Genomic DNA, 22166 nt, shown 5'->3' with positions numbered 1-22166 from the left:
CCATGCGGCTGCTTCATAAATGCATTTGCCTTGTACCAGTTACTAACGCAGGTGGCGATTCAGCTCAAGAAATAGAGATTGATTATTCATGAGGAATAAGCCTCTTTGCTGTAGTTCTGAAGCTGGAGTCATTGATAGATTGTAAGAATAATTGGTCATTCTTTATTTGTCCTCTTGAAAAGTACTTGGACATTTTAATCCATTTTCAAAAGCTGCTAAGGTTTTAACTTCAGCTAGAGTAACATAAAGGAAGGAGGATGACCAAACTAACTGACAGGTACATGTCTCCAGGTGGAAGGTGAGCTGTAGAAATGCCCAATAATTTGTTAATCTATTATTATTGTTTTAAAATATAGGCTTTTACTTGTTCCAGGATCTTATCGTTGCAACAAAAGGTACCTATGAATGCTTCGCACTAATCAGGGATATAATAAGGTCTGCAATGAAGTACCACTTGATTATACTTTAGATGTGTCAGGTCTATTTTATAACATTAATCCATTTAAATGTATTTAATGGGCCATGTGGTACTCTTCATTTTCTCGAATTTGTAATATAAACCTATAACAAGATGCTGAAAACCAAAGTGAACTCCAGAGAGATAAAATTGTTCATTTACAAATAGCATGTATGTCCTCACACTGACATGAATCACTTCTTGATTCCTCCCTAAGCACATGACGTTGCTTTCCTTCTGATCTAAAGGGAGGGTTTGACTGACACAGTGGAGACCAGCCTGAGGAACTGAGTGATCTAAATAGCACTATTATGTGTGTTTTACTGTAAGACTGACCAGCTGAAGAAATGCAGTTTGCCTGCTCTACAGTAGGGAGTTAGTTCTTATTGCTGATAATTTATTCTAGATGCATTTTTAAATATATATATATATTTCTATTTACCTATTTAAAGCTAACATATAAAGGATCATTAAACAGGGCCAAACTGCAACTGGTGAAGTAATGCATAGCAGCTGAACTTTTTTCCAAACTGGGAACTCACAAATTGGTTTTTTTATACATATGAAAGAAAAGATATAAGAATTAAAATGGATCAAATAGTTAAGTTATAAAGAAGTTCATTTTTTTTAATGGTATCATTTTAGATTTAAACATGCCTAAGTAACAGATTAGTGGATGGGGAATAAAAAAAGGAAAGGGAGGGCAAAATGCCAGTGTGATACATAAGTGCTATTACATGATGATCAACAAATTATTTGTCATTGAAGAACTTTTTGGATGTTTTTGTGTTTCTGGACATTGGCATTGGTGTAATCTTCTCCCCACCCCTGTGAGTTCTGTGGCCTGCATTCCCTAGTAGTCTTTGTCTTTTCCTTAGGAGTGACTGTCATTTCCTAGCAGCAGTGATTTGTTCACAGTCAGTCTTTCATCTCTGTCCTGCATTGATGCCTGCTTGGCTCACAATAAGGACCAGGCATTCTGCTGCTGAGCATGGAAGCTGTCCTGCTTGTCAGAAATTGCAGTTACACTTTCAGGAGCTGATTTTTTCCTGGTTTCCTGACTGCTGCATATGGAAAGAAACTTGCAACAGTGCTTGTATGTTTTGGTAGGAGAGCGCTTCACATGATACAAGAAGAATATTTTCAGTTGATTAACTAAGTAGGCTTTGAAGGTAATTTCTGTGTCAGTAACAGTAGTGTCTTCAGTGAGGGAAGGTAGAACAAAAATTTAGAATGTTTCTTCTGGGTATGGATGAGGAGGGAAGGGAATGAAAGCAACAAATACTGACATAGCCAATATTTGTGGGTAATTGTCCTGTAAGGAGGTATTGTTAGGTATTTTAGGGCTGCTCTTGCATTGACTAAGTAAAAAGCTTGCCTCTTAGTTTAATAACACTTTATTTATGGGCAAGTTTTATTAATTGTAGCCTATTATTATTGTTATTTATCTTAAAGTCCATTAATTTGGGGAAACATTTAGTTTGTTCAATTAATGCAAAACACACTACACGAAGTTTGCAATCACTCCCAAAGACTTGAAGAAGACTGATGTTGTACAGTCTGCATAACAATAAAAATAAATCGGAAGAGTGAATGGTGAATGTTGAACAAAGCAGGTGAGCTCTTAAGATGTAGGTAACTCCGGGTTTTCACATATCTTATTTCAGACATTTTTCTGTTGAACCCAAAAGCTGTATTTCGTATCATTCAGTAAAATTTAAAACATCAAAGGAAGAACAGACTACTGATCATTATAACTAGGCTCAAACACGTATTTATTGGATTTATATGTCATGGAACAGACACGCTGTGATCTTCTTAAATGTCTTCTCAATGTGATTGAAACCTTCTCAAGAATGATGTAAAAGGGTTTAAAAACGTAAAAAAAAAAAAAAAACAACACCACAAAATCCAAAAACCTTCTTAATCTAAAAAATCCTCAGAAAACCCTAATTTAAGCTTTTTTCTGCGATGTTATAACAACTATGACTTACAAATGACATGTAAGATTAATGTTATGGTAATGTTTGAATGTTATTATTCTTTTTTATTACTACACCATGGAGAGCCAGAATTTTGGCTGCTGTGGATATCTTTAAATGGGATAGTATTTACTAGGGGTGGAGTGCACATACAGAAATGTTCTTTTGTTTTTTGTTTCAACAGTAACTGTCAGTCTTTTTAGACAGACCTTGCACAGCTGTGAGTGTATGTAAGAATGGTGGGAGCAGAAACATCTAGCAACAACAACAACAAAAAAAAAGAGTGATATAGCCACTATTCAAAACCACTTATGAAGTGGAAGCTATTTCTTGAAGGTATTTTAAAACAGTTTTCTGTGAGAATCCGCAGCCCTTATTTATACTGGGTAATATGCAATTGTGTTCTTCATAGCACAGAAGTAAAAGTGTATAGCAATAATTATGCTAATTTTAAAATGGAAAAATACCAAGATTTGTCTCTTTCTAACTCTTAAAACATTTTCCTGCTAACCTCAGGAACTTTAATATACAGAATCTAGTGTGTTTTAGTATTGAAAAAGAACTAATCTGTACACTGTTCATGTATCAAGATAGTAATTTAATATATACGTCTGAGGAAGTTATACTGTAGAAACTGTCAGCTAAATGTAAATAATTTATAGTACTTCAACTTCTTAACATTCTTAAAAAGAAATCTAAGTATCTTATTTGCTATAATAGATGTTGAAAGCTTTTGTGCCTAATGTTTATTAAGTGTTTAATCAACGAATGTATTTGAAAGCTACACTAGTGTGTCACTCTGTCTTGGACTTGTTTTCCAGTTTTCATTTGTATTTATTGCAATTCTGTTGCTAAGATTTCACTATTAAATACTTATGAGAAGGAAATACAAACATGTCACTGACTAGAACTGGTTTTAGCTGTTGACCCTGAAAATGCGTATTTCTCTATCTTTAGCCTTTTTATTGTTTTTTTCTCTTACCCCTACTCTGCAATTGCAGCAAATTCTTCACATTGCCAGCATTTCATAGACCACAGATATGTTGAATATGATTATCTGATTCAGCTTTTGCTGCTAGAGAATATGCTATTGATTCCTTAGTAGCCATTAAAGACCTCAGAACACACTTCTAAAAGGTACCATGGTGCTCTCTAATCTGCTGCCCAATTTGGGATGTTTCGTGTGCCTACCAAAGGCTTCTTCTCTTGCCTGTCCCTTTAAATTAGATGTGACTTTCACATTGTCCTTTGAAAGACTTAGCCATGTTGCAGCACAGTATCCATTCTCTGCTATGGCCGAACCCAAAGACCGCAGTTATAAATCAATACAGGATAAAAGATTTGTAGACTCGCTACTATGTATGAATCAGCTAATACCTGTTTGCTCAAGGGTGAGTTCCAGCCCATTTTTAAATGGTATCAACCCAAAGAATGCTGTGTAAATGAGGCATTGATATGAGTTGCTAAGAGTTTGGTTGCAAATAAATAAACAGAATTTTGATTTGTGTTTGTTTTTCAGAGCCAGAGCTCCAACTGTATGGAAAAGACTAGATGTCCAGGATCTAATGTGAGTTCTGTGCAGATACAAGGAGATTCAGATTATTTCATCAACCATCTTGGAGTACCTGCCATGCAGTTTTCTTATGAGGACATCAAAACATCAGAGGTAGTTATGAATAAAAACGGGCAAACCGAAAATAGCAGAAAGATAGAAATAGATTTTCTCAGGTTATATCCTTACATGACAAGCATGTTGAAGTGAGTTTTTTTAGATCTTCAGAGGGAATACCACAGAGCTTAAAAGTGACTGATTTTATGGGGGTACGGCATTCAAACAAACCGACAAATGTTTAGTACAAATGAGAAGCAAAAAAGAAAGAAAAAAAAAAAAAAAGAGGACATGATGTTAGAAATTTTAATATTGCTGATAGTGTTAAGGGTTACATATTATCTAACCCAACATTTCAGACTGCTTTCAACACAGAGGAAACAAGTTTTGATGTGTATTTTTTTTTCCTGCACAGTAGAATGAGACAGCCTGCAAAGTAAATTTTATATCCATTTTCACTCTGTAGGCAAAATATAACTCTAGTATATATGTTGGTTATAAAGAGCTGTATGCTTGATTGGAGTCTTCAAATCACCATGTTATTTTTCAGTCCATTGTCCTGTGCAAGGTAAGTAGAAGGAAAAGGCATGTTGTGCTGTTTGGAGACCAAGTTGGAATTGAACGCAGAAACTGTCAACCTCAGCCTTCACTACTGTAGGTTATATTTGCACCTGGACAGCTCAGACTGACCCTCAGTTGGTCAGTGGAGGATCAGGAAGCCTGGCATTAGTTATTTCAAGATACAGTGGCCATGAGAAAAGGTGTGCATTTTCTTGCAAATGTAACAATGCATTGACTTCATATTCCCCTCCTTTCTTTCCTTGCACTGTGCTTATTTACATATGTGTGTATCTTTCCAAGTTCTAGAACAAAGCTGAAGCTGAGTTGAACCGGAATGCTTCCTGACACTGCATGCTAATATGCTTCTATTTCACAAATGAAAAACAGAATAGCAATGTGCCAAACATTGGAGTGTTGTTGTGATGATGTTGTGTAAATTAAATTAGGTTAAGTCAAAAATATATAAAAAGGAGACTTCTGTTTCTGAACCTCACTACAGCTATTAGACAAAGCATTCTGTTTCAGATTAAACACAAGACAATGGCTGTAAGAAAAATGTGAATGCATAAGCTATATAAGTGCAATGTTTATGACAGGCTTGTGGTCCAGTGCAAATTTTTGTTGTCAGCAGCTCTTCCATACAGTTTTCCTTCCAGATCTGTGTATACAGGACCTATAGAGCATGAGAAAGAATCTGCAGACTTCAGTATATCAAAATATATTTATTTCTCAGCAACATTTACAAAGTGAACACTGAAGGTTCCTTTGGCTATTGTCTATTTCAGTCCTACCAAAGTTATTCTTTGTGTTCAGATAACTTTGCAGATGTGTATTTTTGTCTCAGCATGATGCTGGAAATGACTCAACAATGTAATTAGAATCTTAAAAGAGAGTATGTTTATATTTGCTTAAATATGACACAGCAAATTTGAGTATCTATTGAAAACTCAGCTTTTGAATTTGTGATAAGTGTGCTGTGCAGTGTTGTAGTGATGTACTGCACACTGACTATAGGAGATCTTGACCCCGGGAGATCTATTTCAAAATTTGTAAATTTCTGTTTTCAAGAGGCTGGATTTTTTTCCTAGAAGTGAAGTTACACAGAATTATTAAACTTAGATTGCTATATTTTTGTTATTTATTGTACTGGTTATCAACAGTCCATCAAAACAGGCTCATTTTTGCTCCCATTTAGCTATATTCTACCAACCAACCTGCTTACTGTTTATTGCACTTGTGTTTTGCGGATTCTGTTTATTGTATCAGGGATAGTACTACTGTTGGGCAGACAGAATTTGTTCTGGGTTTACAGTTGTCTTAATAAACATTGTAGGAATTTCTCTTGTGCAAGTTAGTGACTAAAAATAATCTGTTGAGTTGTAGGGAGGGATTTTTGCTTGTTTGTTTCAGAGCCATTCAGCTTTTTAAAATATGCCTGAGCTTTGTCAGCTTCATTGCAAAACAAGATACGGATTCAGGAAAACATTTCAGAAATGAGATGTTTTGATGTGATTTTGTAGCACCAGGTTGATTTCTTCAGCTGTCTCTTTCAGTGCTGTGACCTACTCAGGAAATTCTCTTCTTTTGGACTATGTGTTAGTTGTTTATTTTATCCACCTGCCAGGCAGCATGCAGTGTCACGTAAAATTGATGCTATTCCACACTCAAAAAAATGTGTGTTAGAGCAAAAAAAGCCCCAGACCTGTGCCTTGTAGTGTCCCTACACAGTTAATAGGTCAGCTTTAGACATGTATTTCTTACACAGTAAGTGTAATGTCAGTCCTCAAAGCTTTACACTGGCAGGAACCTGAGGAGTAAATAAGAGGAAACAAATGTTGTAAGAGGAAATGTTCAGACCAGAAGAGTAAGTAAAACTGTCGTGCTTGAAATGATCTAATACAGCAAACCACAGCTTCAAGGAGGCTAGATCTGCATGGCGAATGCCTGTGGTCAGGTCTGTCAGCTACTAAAGTGTGTTCTAAGTAGTCAGACATGAGTATCAAATGCAGTGAGTGAAATGCAGCTCATTTATTTACTAACAGAAAATATGCAGCATTTTAGTCTGCAAGTAGGAAGTAAACTTGGAAGAATTTTTCAAGTGGTACAGGAGTATTTCGAGCTATTTTTCAAGATGGAACTAGACTGTTATTGTCCATTTCTGTGTGATTGCAGTTGACAGTTTCATGAGGAATCCAATTTTTTCAATTATAGCTAGATGATTTCCTATGTTATCTGCATATTATTCATCCTTCTCAGTGCACCCTGTTAGATAATGATTCCTGTCTCATAACACAAAATCTTAAAATCCTTTTGTGATAATGTGGTAGGCTACATCAATATTAGCATTACAAATATTTGTTTTCAGAAAAAAAAAGTTACTGTATATTATTTGAAAAAAAAAATACTACCCTCTTTTTGTTATTTACTGATAGACACATACTTAGCATGAAATATTTTATAGTAGCTGTCCAGGTTTAGGTGTGCAGGGCTTACAGAACATTTACTTTTACACCTAGACCATAAAAGTTGTTTTCCGTATCTTCACTCAAACTTAAGTACAGGCAAGAAGTATAAAAATTACCTGTCACATTATTCACAGGCGAGACCCAAATAGTGTAATACCATGGACCACTAAGCTAATTTAGAAGAAAAATGAAAAGAGGTTTCTTTATAGAAGGCATTTGTATGTAATATATGTAGAAGAGTTTAGAATTTTGACAGTTTGAGATTGTATCCTCTTTAGAGAGAATGCATAATGGTTTTTATTTCTGTTGAAATATGCATAACTTTTTGAAGGTAACTTTCAACTTTCATTAGAGCCCTTAGAAGTGATTTTCACCCACACTGCTGTATAACAAAGGCCACTAAATCTTAATTCGTCAATGAATGTGGCTTCTCAGTTGTTTTTACCATCAGCCTCCACTTCCTCCCTTCCCCCTGTCCTGCTCTCTTTTCTTTCTTTTTTTAATCATTCTTTGGGGAAACTTACTGCAGTTTCTTGATTTCAGTATTTACATGCTTAGGCTGACACATCATGCACTTCTTTCAAAAGAAATCAAAAGCTTTCCAAGTTTTCTTTGTTATGAGAAAAGAAACAGGAGCTGTCCTTGATGGAGAGAACTTAGGGTCTAGTTTACAGAAAAATAACTCCCGTGTTTTGTGCTGCTTTTCTCTTTCATGTGCTGATGTTAGTGCAGAGGGAGGGCTTAGGCAGTGTGGTGTGCTCTTCAGTGCATCTGGCTTGTGTCTTTAAAAGTGAATGGGAATGTAGTGATTATGCCAATTTTTGTCTGTATGGGGACAGTACTGAATGTCTGTATGTTACGGAGTTCTGGTGTAAGTGGTTAGGTGTACCAGCTTAATCCTGTGTTGTGAGGACCTTCAGCTGCTGGGGTTTTTTGGTCTTCTTTTGTCAAGGTAAAGTTTTGAACTGAACTTACAAATTCATAGACATCTGGGTGGCATGGAGAAGTTCTGGATGGTGGTCAGGACTCTGTCCAGTCAGCCAGACTGGCCACACTGGGACCTTACCAGAACGACTTTGTCGCACTGATGACTGGGAGATTCTGTTTCCCATCGTTATTGATTCGCTTATGTACTGAATTGGTTTCACTTATGGCCTTGATGTGGTGTTTATATTATTTAATTTTAGTTCAGTGAAAGTGTCTAAGTAATTAGCCTCTGTGAAAAGTTTAATATAATTTAAGTGGAACTTGTAGGAAGCATTTGGAATTGTTGTTGTTTTTTTTTTTTTTAATTTTCAGGTTTGCAGCTGCCTTATCAATCACTGCAGCATAGGTAATTCAGTAGTGTAGATGGCCACTGGCTCTATTACCACATGAATAGCTATATCCATTACCATTATAACCTCCAGCACACTGCTGCTTAGATTTCACAAAACAAGCAATGAAAATAAAGTTAATTTCTACCTGCCAGTGAGCTATTACCCTTTCTCTGGCTGCAATAATTTATTAAATGCTACTGTCTGTTTAAAATAACAGTTCTCTGTATCTCTGATCCAGAATGGACTGCATTGTCAACAAAGCTGAAAACAACCAGTAAACAATTTGCAAACTGGAGAAGGATAGATAATCCCCAGTGACAGACACACCTCTGTCTTCTGACTCAATGTCTGAGCTGCAACTTATTGAGAAATGTAACATGTATTGTGATGTGAAGCAGTTCGATATATGGTGAACAAACTCTGGTAACGCTTACTGTAAATTTCTGACCACTGTTCTCTTACATTCTCTCTTAGCAAAGTTTTGTCAAGGATTTTTTTGTATAGATTATGTATACATGCACTCTGGTTTTATATGCGTCTGTTTATATGTGTATATATATAATCAAGGTGGCAATACAGAAGGCAGCAAAGTCTGTGGTGTAGTTTTGTCAGCACATTCTGGGTAAAATGAGAAATTTAACTTCACAAACACAGCCTTGTATCTGTGTGCACACATGAGTGGACTGATCTATGATATCCTTTATTGAGACCAATTTTTGTATTGCTAATGTAGTTCACTGGTCAAACAGTTACAGTGCTTGAAGTCAATCAATTTTTATGTTCTTATGCTATTAATCTCACTGTTACTCAATATACAGATCATTTTCCCCTTTACTTCTGGTATGTTCTCCAGTCCCTTTCCAGACAGGAGTTAGTTACTATCTTGAGATTTCTGAGTGACTGCTTGGATGATCCACAGCTGACCAGGCTCTTCTGGTAAATTTTATGCTGTTTTGCTTCTCTCATTATTTATGTCCTCCTGGATTAAGTGTCACCCAGTACCCAATCAGTTTATCAAATCTGAGTATATTTATCAAGAACTTCATTTAGAACCATCATGGCAACATTTTCTTAGGAGGAGCAGGGTAGACCATATACAAAAACATGGTGTACTTGCTTCAGCCTTAGCTGCTCAAAGCAGAACTTCCAGGCCTCTGGCATATGCGTGAATGTTCTTAGAAGATAATTAGCAGCAGTTGTTTGACCCTGATATTCCAGGGAGATTCCTACTCTAAACAGAAGCGATATTTCCCCTTCTGTATCTAGACTAATATGGAGTTTGTATAACAGCAATATGTTACCGTGATGATCTGCAATTTGGTAGCTTTTCCATCTGAAAATAAGGCTCTGCGTGGCTCCCATCTTTTCCTCTTTCACTCCTCCTCCCCTTTCTTCCTGGTGTATGTTAAATCTTTTAAGGAAATACACAGCCAGTGGCTGCCCATGGGGAGTTAAGGGAGACATTTCATGCACGTATAAAAGAATCAAAGTACTTGTGTGCTTAGAATACCAGAGAACACCAGAAATTCTTTGCAAAGGAGCAAATGTGTATCAGCCTCAGAATGAAATGTTGTTTGGGAATGCAGGATTTTGTTTTTCTAACCTTTGGAGAGTTTGGTGCTGTTGCATTAGCTACTGGGAGATTTTGTGAACTTTGTACTAGAACTTTATGGTCAACAAGGTGTAGCAATGGTAATTAGATGTGTCAGGGTGAAGAAAGAGGTTTAACTTTTGTTTATGAACAAATTATGAACTGCCAGTGTGTAAAAAGTATAGTTGGAACAGTCCCCAGTAGATTGCTTTGGGATGACTTGTGAAGGTAGGTCCGCACCATGGCTGCTTGTGTGTCTTGCCCTTCTCACTCGTCAGTTATACTGTCTCTATAATAGCTGTGCTTTTGTTTACTCATACTGTATTTCTTCTGACCAACATGTTTTATCTTTTCTGTCTGTCTTGAGCAAAAATCAGTGATTTTTTAAATTTCTCAGTACATTCAAGGGTTACTCATTGTAGTACTCACCAGTACTATATTAATACATTAGTCCATCTGTTCGCTTGGATGCTAATTTAGTTGAATTTGGTAGTGAGAGCATGCTGAAATTGTTAAGGTTAATGACTCAGTGTTTTACAAGACAAAATACATTTGATGTTCAATTGATTGCTTGAGTTGTTTTATTGAATAATATTAATATTTAGCTACTTAATTTCATGGAAGAGCATCTTTGTTATTCCACTGATGTTAGTGAAACTGATGACACCGTCTTCCGTTGGATACATTACTTCACTCCAGAAGAATCTGTTTGTTCTCAGAAATCCTAGTGCTTTGATGTCACAAACATTCCATGGTGCATCCAGGTGGGGGAAGTTGTGTCTGTAAACCTGCTGTACAAGTAACAAAAATGAACAGCTTCTTTAGCATTCACACAAGTATCAGATCTTGGTTTATAGCAGCAGATACTAGTACTGTAGCACTCAACTTTATCTTTTAATACTTAAAAAAAAAAAATAAAGGTCACTGGACTATCAAACAACTATTATATTATTTGAGTCAGTGATACATTCTCTCAAATAAAATTTGAAATGTTTGATTTATTATGGCCATTAAAGAACTGATTAATAAAGCTGTTGATAAATAAATATTGTCTTTGAAGACATTATTTTTGTTCTTAGAAAAAGCCAGTTCTGATTCTTACTGCAAAATGGCGAGCCTCCTACCTACACAGTATCTGTCCGGTGCAGAAAATCAGAAATCTTCATTCAGTGTAATAATTTAAATATTCTTTTAAAGCACTAAAAATAAAAATTGTAAGTAGGAAGCATCCAATCAGGAAATAGAAGTATTGTGTTTTATAATATTTGTGATTGTGAAAGACATTGTCACTGGTATTCGTGACTTATAGCAGGACATAGGATGATCTTACTGGCACTGTATGTTTTCTGCATAATTCGAATTATCATAATCCATCATAAAATGTTACAAAATGTTCTTGCATCCTTCACACTACACATACCTGCAAAGGTGTCCTCTCTTACATGTAGTGAATCTGAACTGAGCCTCCTTTTCCTGACCTTTGGCACTTTTACGAAGACCCTCTGTGAGGTTCCGCATTTCTGGCTTGGGCTGTTTCCTCCTTCTTAAACTGCTGATTCTGCCTTTGGTTTTAAAAGCGTCAAGGAAAAACTCTGGAGAGAAATAAAGCTATGCAAGCATCCTGATACCTTAAAAGTTGCTTTCATTGTGCTGCAGTCTGTGAAATTATAGCTTTACAGTGATTATTTTAATTCACTTAATAATGCAAGGAAGAAAATGTTAAATTAAAAGGGATGAGAGAAAAGTACTTATACCCTTTGCCTATCTGATGACTGTTGACTTGAGTTTTTCCAGCTACAACTGAGTTGAATAATAAAATAAATTGTGCAGCAGTGATTCCAGTTATGCCTCTTCTGTTCTCTGTGGCATCTGATTTGGCAGGCATTGCTTATTTTATCCAACATCTGGTGACATCACAAGGTCAGTGCGCATCTTTACCACAACATTAAAACAGAACACAGATTTGGTTTTGTTCCTTTTCTAAAACTGAAGTGGTGAAAATACCAAAGAAAAGCCTCTTGTCAGAAACTCTTTCTGACATGCGCGTTTTCACAAAGTAAGGTCATTCTCTCTTTGAGTGAGATTTTTTACACACATTAGGCTGTGTCAACTGCAAAGCTTTGCTTTCTAAAAATAACTTAGAAGCTTGCACATTTTATTTCTTTAGTTTCATTTAAGCAATAACCGGTAAAAAACAACTTTTATATTGCTTTATAGTCCTTTGTGGATTTTAGGGGGTAATATTTAACTAGATGTCAAGAGCATTTGCTTGAAAGGGAGAGTCAGCCCACTAATGAGATGGAGAAGCGTGCACTCTCTTCTGTGATATATTTGCAGCTTTAAGGGCCTTTATTAGTGAGAAATCCTATATGCCATACATTCATGCCTGGTGTTATTTCATTCATTTAGTTTAACCCACACATTAGAGAACCACACTTTGCCTTTGGTATGTTCTTTACTAGATAATCCACTTTTTCAGAAAATCTATTTAAAAATCTGCTTCAGTGTGCAGCACCCTCCTAAACTAAAAGTATTCCAGGTAGCTGATGATAAGCCATATTTTAATCTATGACATACCCTTTTCCATTACTCCTTTTTTATCTTTCTTCCAGTCAAACCTCTGGTTCAGTCTCTTACATCCTGCCAGGAAAAAAAGGGAAAATGGAGAAGAGATGATCTTTTAGCCTAGCTGAGGTGAAACACCTGTTTCACAAAGGAATACAATTGTATATTTGCTGCCAAGACACCATATGCCAATTGCTTGACTTGGGGTAAAATGGAAGAAGGAATTAGTGAGAGCCTGCAGTGCAGATTTCAGCAGTATTTTTGTTCTGCTCACTACTCTCTTTATCTTTTTTCTGACGGGCTTTTCTCCTTCATGCTATGACAAATTTTTGGCAATGGGTTTGAATACAGATGTAGACAAGTCCTGATGCAATTGTAAGCCTCTGGATTACTGGGTAGTAGTTTTGGCACTAGTATAACTTTATAGCGTGTGCTCTGCAGGTGAATTCAAGCTCCCAACTAAGCTTGTTTCACAGGTTGATTCTGAAGGTAAGCGCTGACCGCTTGCTTTGTGTTTTAGTGACCAGACACTGCATATTTGTGTGTGTCCCTTAGGTTGCTGCAATTCTACTCTTGATACTGTTGTATTACAAAAAGGCAGAAGGAGTGAAATAGGTTAATAGCTCATAGAACAGTCACAGAATATATGTATGTATGGACAGGTAACAGATTATATTCTCAGTCCTCATGCAGCAGAGGCTCTATACCCCTAAATTCTCCTCTGCTAGACATTATTCTTTGGTCTATGGGAAGAAAATAAACAGCTTTCTCTTGGCTTTCATCCTTCTTTTTTGTATTTGCTTTGCAGACTAGCAGCGTTAAATTAGCATGTTTATACTGTTTGGCCTTCCTGTACAAATTTCAGAAGGATCTTTGCTCTCGCTGCTTGCTTTCTATTGTACCTTCCTAAGAGTCTTTGAATTTTGTGCAGTACAAAATTGGTGGCACAAATATTGTGAAGTATTGAAGGGCAAAGCTGGCACAAATATGAATAGTACTGACAACTATTAACAAGGGTGAAGTTAAACTAATTAAAGAACTTCAGACTAAAGACTAAATATTGATCATTGTCGCAGACTGGAGAAACTTCCACTGCATGTTTCTTTGAAAATAAAATAAGAATGAAAGCAAAACAAAAAGCCACAAACCCACGTATTTTGGAGGTATTGGTGTATTATTCACCAGGTTAAGGACAGATGGTTGTTTTCTTACAAATGCTGGGGAACATGCAGAAAAATCTGTTCACGTATGGAAAACCAGCATATGATGGAATTATTAGTTACATAATTTGAGTTTCCTAACTGGTAATTTAGCTGTTTCTAAAGTAATAGTCAAGAAAATAGGACTCTGTTGTGGACGTAACATTGTCCTGGCCTAGTAAAAAAAATTGTTTATATGTACAACAGAACTGTTTTCAGTTCTAAGTGGGAGGGGAGAGGTTTTGTTTGTTTTGTTGTTGTTTTGTTTGTTTGTTTGTTGTGGGGTTTTTTGACAGCAAAATAGATCTCTAAATTGTGTCTTGGTATTTATTCTGTATCACATTAAATCGCCAGAAGCGCTGTGGGATTTTATTCATGATTTAAAATGCATTGGTTGATAGCTGGCATATAAATTGGACGTATGCTATAAGATGCTACACAAAGGATGGCAAATTTAGTACCTTTAGAAGGTGAAGCATTCTTTTCATTTAATTAGTTGAAGAAGGGTAAGTTAGAAAAATGAGTCTAATAAATCAGAAGTTAATTTTAGTGCAAGTGTCCATCATAAATAAACAAGAGTAAGCCAAGTTTGGGGATTTAAGGGATTTTTTTTTCTGCATTTTCGATCCCCATTTAATCGATTCATAAATCAATTAATTACTGTCATGAGACCTGAGGGCAGCAGGAAATTGGGTTCAAATTAAAAAGAAAAGGAGGCAATTTGTTTTAAGATTGAAAGTTGGATGTTCAATCGAAGTTTAATCAGAAGTGACCCATTATTCGAAAAGTGGAACATCAATGTCTTTCTAATTTCACAGAATGCTTCATTAAATGAGTATTGAAAAGATGAGGTTAACTGATCATTCCAAAAGGAAGATGAGATAAAGGGGGGTTTTAGAAGCCCGCTTCCAAATACATGGTATGTCATCTCTTTTCTGAAGTGCTAGAGAAACCAAATCATTACACTGGGAATTCAAGTATTATTGGTGTGGTCCTTTCTAGGCTGTACAAATTGTGTGATAACAACACCTTCATATCAGAAGTGCAAATGTTGTAATCCATTTGGGTAGCTGTAAACTAAGAGAATAATTTACAAAAGATGATAAACTTTTAGGAGAAAATTTTCACAGGCATGACTGGACACCTAAAATCCTAAATTTTATGGTGTCTCACAGTGGTTAGACCCTGAAAAAGACCTTCCATATAAGTTGATACCATCTTGAGAGCATTCAGGTGCGTGTTGTACAAGGTGGGGTGGTACTGGTGCCTGACCAGAGGTGAAGGCAGATGAATTTTGTTTAGCAAGTGAGTGTGTGAGACTACGATGACAGCAGCTATAGCTGGAACTCCTACTGTGGGTGAAAAACAGAAAGGAATAATATAGTTGTTTTTAGGGCTCTTTGGATTAGCATGTCTTTTTCTCAGTGTGTGCTTACTAGAAATTTGCCTAGCAAATTGCTATTAAAAAAAGAAAAAAAAGGCAAGTAAACCAACACTTGCTTGTTATTGTGAACTTGCTGAAGGAATAAATGAGGAGTCCGATTCAGTTTCTCACTGTTGGAAAGTGTTGCTCTTGCTGTTAAATGCTGAGAGGAACTCTTGAAACATCATCTGGACTCATATCTCTGCCATGTGCTCCCTGGGATAAAGAGTGGGCTTCTGTTACTTGGAAAGTTCATGCAGCTTTCCCTGATGAGCCTAGTGTTCAGAAGACAATAAAAGGCAAGAGAAACAGAATATGTTTGCCTTTCTAGTAGGTCTTTATGGAGGGTTCTTTTATGGAGAGAAGAAAAAATAAAGGAACAACAACTGCTTTAAACATTTCCCTTTATAAATGCAGAGCAAGATATTTCACATCAGGAAGTTACTTTGGATAGTAATCTTGGATTAACTCTTTACAAGTATTATCTGTCTATACCAACATGCAAAATAACACACACACACACACAAAATAATAGATGTTATCTATAAATATGTGCAAATATATGAAATTGTATTAATTTGATTTATTTCATGTGCAATTTGTTTTCTGGGCAGAAATCATGCAGAATCATGCAAAAATACTCAAGCCTGCTTGACAGTGACTCTGTATGACTCCTTTTTGAGCTCTTAGCAAGCAGAGCCTTGATTCCATTGTGAGTTGCCACTTGTGATGACAACATGTGCTTTGATTTATTTGCTTATTATTGCTTAGTTACGTTGTGCTCCTTTGGGAGGCAGTGGCTGGGACAGCAGCAAAGATGCCTCTTTACCCTGCCCAGCTGCTGTGGTCTCAACGAGGGCTGGAAAGCTTTGGAAGGAGGGTTGGTTGATCAGTGGCTTTCAGAGAAGTAACATACTGGTCTGGGAGAGTTTTCCAGAGCATGGATGTGGCAAACAAAAGAGAGCAATTGGGCTGGTGTGAGAGCAGGACAGTAATAAAATCAAAAGAGCCCTAAACCTTTCAAGAGAGAAGGGACTGATGAGAAGAGCAGGGAGCATATTTGTAGTCTGACCACAAGATGGATTTAAAAAAAAAAAAAAAAAAAAACAAAACAAAAAACAAACAAACCAGAAACCCCCACAAACTCTTTTCCTGGGGATCCAGGCAGGGGCTGTGCTTAGCTTGTTATCAGGTGGAAAATAACTGAAGGGTTGCTGGGCCGAGGAAGAACCCAGAGAAAATGACACCTTGTGCAAAGAAACAACACAAAAAAGTTATTTAGAACGGGTATTTTACTTTGTTGTACTTCTGCTTTCTAACAAAGGCAGTTGTCTTGGATTCTGTTTTCGTAACACCTAGTTTTAAAGAAAAATAAAGTTTATCTTTTCAGATGTTTGCCTCCAGAGAGATTTCAGGACTGATCCATATCAGAACTCTACCTGACTTGAGGTTCAGTGACACCCTCACCTGGGTCTTTCAGATACAACTTAGTATTTCTTTCTATTTCAGTTGTGTAAGGGGAGCAAGACCTTCTGTTTCGTTAAGGCACCTAGATTAAGAGAATGGGTATGAATGCCTACTTTATACCTCTTGTTTGTATCTCTTACCATTGAATGTGAGATGAATGGAGGACTATGAGAATCCTAACCTGTGCTCCATGGGTGTGTGTCCAGAGTATGGTGAGATAAAAGCTGGTTAAGTGGTTTTCCTGCTTTACAGGTGTCTGGTCCATCAAATCTTGGATTCCAAGGAAAGAATATTTGTTTAGGTGGAGCGATAATCTGATCTTGTGTAGCACATCTAATTCAATAGTCATTCCCTTCACTGACTCTCAGTAAGGTACTCAAGAATGAATATAAATAATGTCATTCTAAGTTATTGATTGCAATTATGTGAACAATGATGAACAGCATTAGCACCACCATAGCAGAATGACAGTGTTCCTCAACCTCCCCCCGAGTCAAATAACATGAGTCTGTAAACTGGTGCACAAACTTAAAACAAAGATGAATAGGTGTTATGAATTAGTCTTGAAGCATGTATTTTATCTTATAATAAATGACTTTGTGCATCATCTCCCTGAGAAGCAAAAAAAAAAAAAGTTTTCTGAAGGGAAGAATGACTTAATTTATTTTTCTGATACTTCTGTGACAAATTATATAACACACACATGCATTGCTGAGCACAAAAATTTGTATGAACTTGTGCTAGTTATATATATACATATATATATATATATATATATCATTTTTAAGAAAGTGTTTGGAGCTTACTACCACAAATAATCTTCTTGAGTATTGATCATGGAGGCATTATTTTGTAGAAAAAATTAACAAGCAAAATTACGAGCAGTGTAACATACCTTTTTGAGACATACTTTTCCCTGAGTTTTCTTGAACATGTCAGTGACACATGTCAGACTTTTCAAAGAAGGTTAATTTAACTGTGAAGTACTAGCTCAGGAGGTGAATTGAGCATCTGTAGGGAACTTCACCTAAGTTGAGGAGTTTTGAGCAGAGCGTATGGACATGTTACATCACTGATATGATTTTAATGCGTGTATCCCACACTTGTTCAGCAACGGAGCTACTGATGCTGTGCGTAGTTAAGAACTAGCTCGGACCCACATGATGCCCTATGTTGTGTAGTATAATACAAACAGAATTCCAATTCAGCAGACATAGATCAGACACCACCATTTTAACCCCCAAGGGTTCATAAATAAGGTACTTTATATTGTTGGGGTTTTTTTCGAGGAAGAGCATAGGGATTTCTTTTCTCTACTTAACTTCTTTTGTTTGAATTGAAGTTAACAGTTTTTTCAGCTAAAGTGCTATTTTTTTTCAGTCTTTGTATGGCTTAGACACCCCAGCATGTGGAAGAGCAAAGCTCAGTCACATAAAAAGACGTTGTACTAGCCAGAACAAAGCATCTAAATTGTTTGTGTCTCTCATTTGCTCGCTTCCTGATGTTTAAAACAATAAACCCTACCAATTGTTTTTAGCAAGTGAAAAGGTAGTGGAGCGCCAACCTTGCAAATCAATCCTGTTAACACTCATATCAGTTTTAAGATTTTTTTAACCAAAGCTTTATTTGGCCACTGCTCAGCATGCAATTTCTGAATGAAAATAACTTTATGGCTGGTGCGGAATGTGTTGAGCATCATTACCAGATTTAATGCTCCTGAAAAGGGGCCTCACTTCTTGTGAATACAGAGTATGAGACAGAAGCTGTTGAAAACCAGTATATATCAAGATGCTTTTGTACTGAACTCATTGCTCTTGGTGAGCAGTGAGTGTATTTAAAGTATGCTTACCACATCAAGCATTTCAGTCCCTCAAGGTGCACCTCTACTCCTATTTTTATGCCAGGTGGGGATTAGATGGGCACTGGATTCTTGGCTATTCCAAGAGGGGCAGTTCAGGTCATGCCTAAAAAGCAAAATCAGAGGCACTTCACAAAAGCAAGGATAATTCTAGGATGTGCGTCTCAGAAGTTACAGGGATGGAGAGAAAGATTTTTTTTTTTGGCTTAGTTTCTGGATTATTATACCAGGTTCAGGAGCATGGGTTTAAAATAATTCCCATTTTAGGCATATGTGCACCTTTGAGACTTGGGGTTTTGTATTAATTTGTTTTGCTTTTTTTCAGTTCACACCTGGGTATCAGTTTGCTCTTTCCGTGTGACAGTAAATATGCGATAAAATGTATTGATTTCTTACAGTACAAGAAGAGACAAACATCTTGTACAAATAATATATTAAGATATCCTGGTGTTAAAGAATGATCAGCCTAAAGGATATAATTCCAGGGAATTGACCAAAACCCCATATTATGTAGATGGCATTACTGTACACAGAAGTAGGATAGTTGCAGAAGATAAAAGTATCTCTTTGATTATTGTGTTTGCCTTTCTTCTGAAGACTAAATCATAACGTATTTAATAAAATGTCTGATTGCTGCCTAGCTCAGAATGAGATCTGTATGGTTATTTTTTCTTCCTCTAGGCAAGATTTTTAGCTGCTTTGGGAAGAATAATTACAAAGGCAACTACCATTCTGGAAATAAAGTAATAAGGCTTCGGGGGTTTTGTTTCTTTTGGAGACTTGGAATCAGTTATTTAGATCAGTGAAGTAAGTTCTAATAAGTAGGCAAAACTTAGGAATAATTTGAAGGGTTGTTCAATATCTGGACAAAATCCAATAAGCATTTGAAGGAGAAAATCTATGTGGAATCCTAAAAGTCGTCTTCTTTCTTTCTCACAGAATTCTAGCTTTCTCTCTGAAGCTCTTTTTCCTGTACATACAACAAAAACTGAAGAGCTGGATCCCTCCTTCAACCTGCACGAGACCATTGCAAAGGTAACAGAAATGGAGATCTCATTTACCCGTACTTTCTTTCACGTGGCCAAATCTGAATTTGTTAATAATTGTGAAAGATAATTTATTTTGTCCTGTGAATACTTTGAATGTAGTTAAAAGTAGAGGATTTTTTTTTTTCATTGAGATTCACCTTTGGATTATTCTTTACTGTTATATTGTTCAACTGAAGTGATCAAAACACTTTTATGAACAAATGCTTCCTCTTATGTGTTTCAGTTGTATTTTGCGGGGTTCACATTAAACTAATTGGCATGAGTGCATAGTGTTGAGCCCCACTAGATGGCAGGAACTAGCAATTTTGTTGCTGTCAATTTTGTCAGTGAAGAGGGTTCTCTGAGGGCACCTTCCCATGCACGGATGGTTGGTTTTGGGAGCTGGCACAGTGTGCTCACTTGAGAGGAAGGTGTGGCCATCCCTCTTGTTGCCTCTATATAAAACTCCCTTCATATTATTAATACAATCACTCCTTACTCTAAAGTGCTCTTTCTTCACTCCGTCTGCTGAGAAAGCCCTATCTCTACAAAGAGACAGGACTACTTAATGGATTTGTATGCCTCTGATAATTAGTTTTCTTATAAACCAGAGCTATGTAGACCTCACAAACAGATTTCTTTGTTTATTCGGAGCGACTTCTTTTGGAAAAGCAGCTGCTGTTGAAACATTTCTTTTGGCAACAACAAAAATAAATTCACGAAGATCAGCATTGTGCAGATTTAGCATGTAGGCGGATCAGCTTCTCTGGCTAAGTAGACAGTGACTGATCTTGGGATTTTTGGGGGGTTGGTTTTTGTTTTTTTGTTTTTGTTTTTAAAAGTATGGATTCCTAGACATTCTTTTGAAGCTTGGCAGAGTCTGACAGTTAAGGAACAATCACAAGACAAGAGTCTTCTGTGAAACCCTTTTAGGGGAATTGATGGGTTTTAAGCCATCCTTGATGCCAAAGTGACTAAAAAGATTCACTATATTTCTTCCTAAAGACTGAGGGAAGTAGGTATGTGATTATTTACTGCATAATTAATTTGTCATTTGCTAATTAGTGTGTGATGGGCCATGTGTAATCTGAATAATCTGTATTTCAGTATTTGCTCTATAATGTTGACTAACACATAAAAATATTTATTAGATAGTTGACTTGAAGCATTTTGATGCTGTGTAAATTGTTACAAATTATTTTAAGTAGGTTCACTGAACATTACAATTTTCTTTGATAGAACTTGAGGAAGATTGCACTAGCATACAACTATATTTTCATTTTGCTTTTCAGACGGTAGCCCAGGATGCTTTTATAAAGATGAATAACATATACAGCCTTGGAGTGAGTTCCTTAGCTGGTGATTGTGTCAACTTTAACTTAGCTCAAGTGGTCTTAAAGTAGCTTTTGAAGAGCTTGAACAGCAGCATGGCAGTGCAGCATTTCTTAGGCTCATAGTCACATATCTACACCAATTTCTAGCTCTGTTAACGTGTAGTTATCTGTGCCCTTTTTTAATTCGTTGGCATTTTGACTTCCGTAACATCGTATAGCTACATTTTCCACAATTTACTTCCCCTCCTACACTTACTTTAAACTTGCTGCTTTTTTATTTCACTAGGTCTTTTCTGCCTTTGGCATGAGAAATAATAAACAAACACACTCTATTTATTTTTCCATACCCGTTGCTTTCCTTTCTAAGCTTTTTTGTGTCCCAGTGTAGTAACCACTTTGAGCTGTCCTCATAGCTCAGTCATTCCTGCCTAATAATGCATAACCTCTGTACTTATGCAGCTCTGTGGCATCTCTTTCGCTTTGATGTAATTAGAACTACGTACCATATTCAACATGTTGGATCACTATCGATGTATAGACTCTCTATAATATTTTCTTCCCTAATCCTTCCTCAATAATCTTCAACATGCTGTTGGTCTTTTAGACTGTTGTTATCCATTAACTGTTCGTGATAGCTTGAATATTTCTTTCTTCAGTGATAGGAGCCAAGGCATACATCTTGGTTGTCTGTGTATACTCAGAGGTTGTTTTGTCCCCTGTGCACATCTCTTCACATTTTCCAACAATGAGCCATTTTGCAGCGCAGTGCTCAAATAATGTGGCATGCAAGTCAAGAAGGACACAGAGAATTGAGTATTTTTCAGTTTTGGTAGTAGAGCTGTGGTTAGTGTTCAGTTTGATGAAACTCATTTGCCACTGCGTGTCACTCACCGTGCGCTTCGCCTTTACGGCCACTGAAGGTGGTGGAAACACTTATGCTGGTTTGGGCAGGAAATTATATGAGGCCCTTCATCTATCTGAGGGAAATAGGGCTCTGATTTTTTTTTTCCTATGTGAATGGCTTGATACTAAGTAACGATGGAAGAATTTCAACACAATTTTTTACACGAGGTTCGGTGTAAGAACAAATAACCAGCTAATTTTGGCTTCTGCTCTCTGAAGACAGTAGTTACCTGAATTTCATGAGAGGAGATTGCTGAATGTGGCAGGTAAAATGAATGAGAAATGTGCAGCTATTAAGGAGATAGATCTGTAATCTGAGTGCTTAGAATATCTAATTTATCAGAACTGTTGTCAGATCAATATATCTTAGATCTTGGCACTTTAAAGGTGGATTTAGGGTAGGTT

The 22166-nt window shown here is 36.6% G+C and overlaps 1 protein-coding gene across 1 annotated transcript in view; it reads left to right on the top strand.

Moving 5' to 3' along the window:
* Positions 1–22166, top strand: part of NAALADL2 (N-acetylated alpha-linked acidic dipeptidase like 2) — a gene marked incomplete at its 5' end in the record, with an annotated part of 331247 nt that overhangs the window by 251113 nt on the left and 57968 nt on the right. The window contains 2 exons of the mRNA XM_082056016.1: positions 3959–4105; positions 19436–19531. Of these exons, the coding sequence (XP_081912142.1) occupies positions 3959–4105; positions 19436–19531 (243 nt within the window). The remainder of the gene's footprint in view (positions 1–3958; positions 4106–19435; positions 19532–22166) is intronic.

The sequence above is a fragment of the Streptopelia decaocto genome (genome assembly GCF_964273445.1).
Source record: "Streptopelia decaocto genome assembly, chromosome: 6".
In the NCBI taxonomy this organism is placed as follows: domain Eukaryota; kingdom Metazoa; phylum Chordata; class Aves; order Columbiformes; family Columbidae; genus Streptopelia; species Streptopelia decaocto.
The sequence above is the reverse complement of the archived record's forward strand: the minus strand, read 5'-3'. Positions and strand labels throughout refer to the sequence as shown.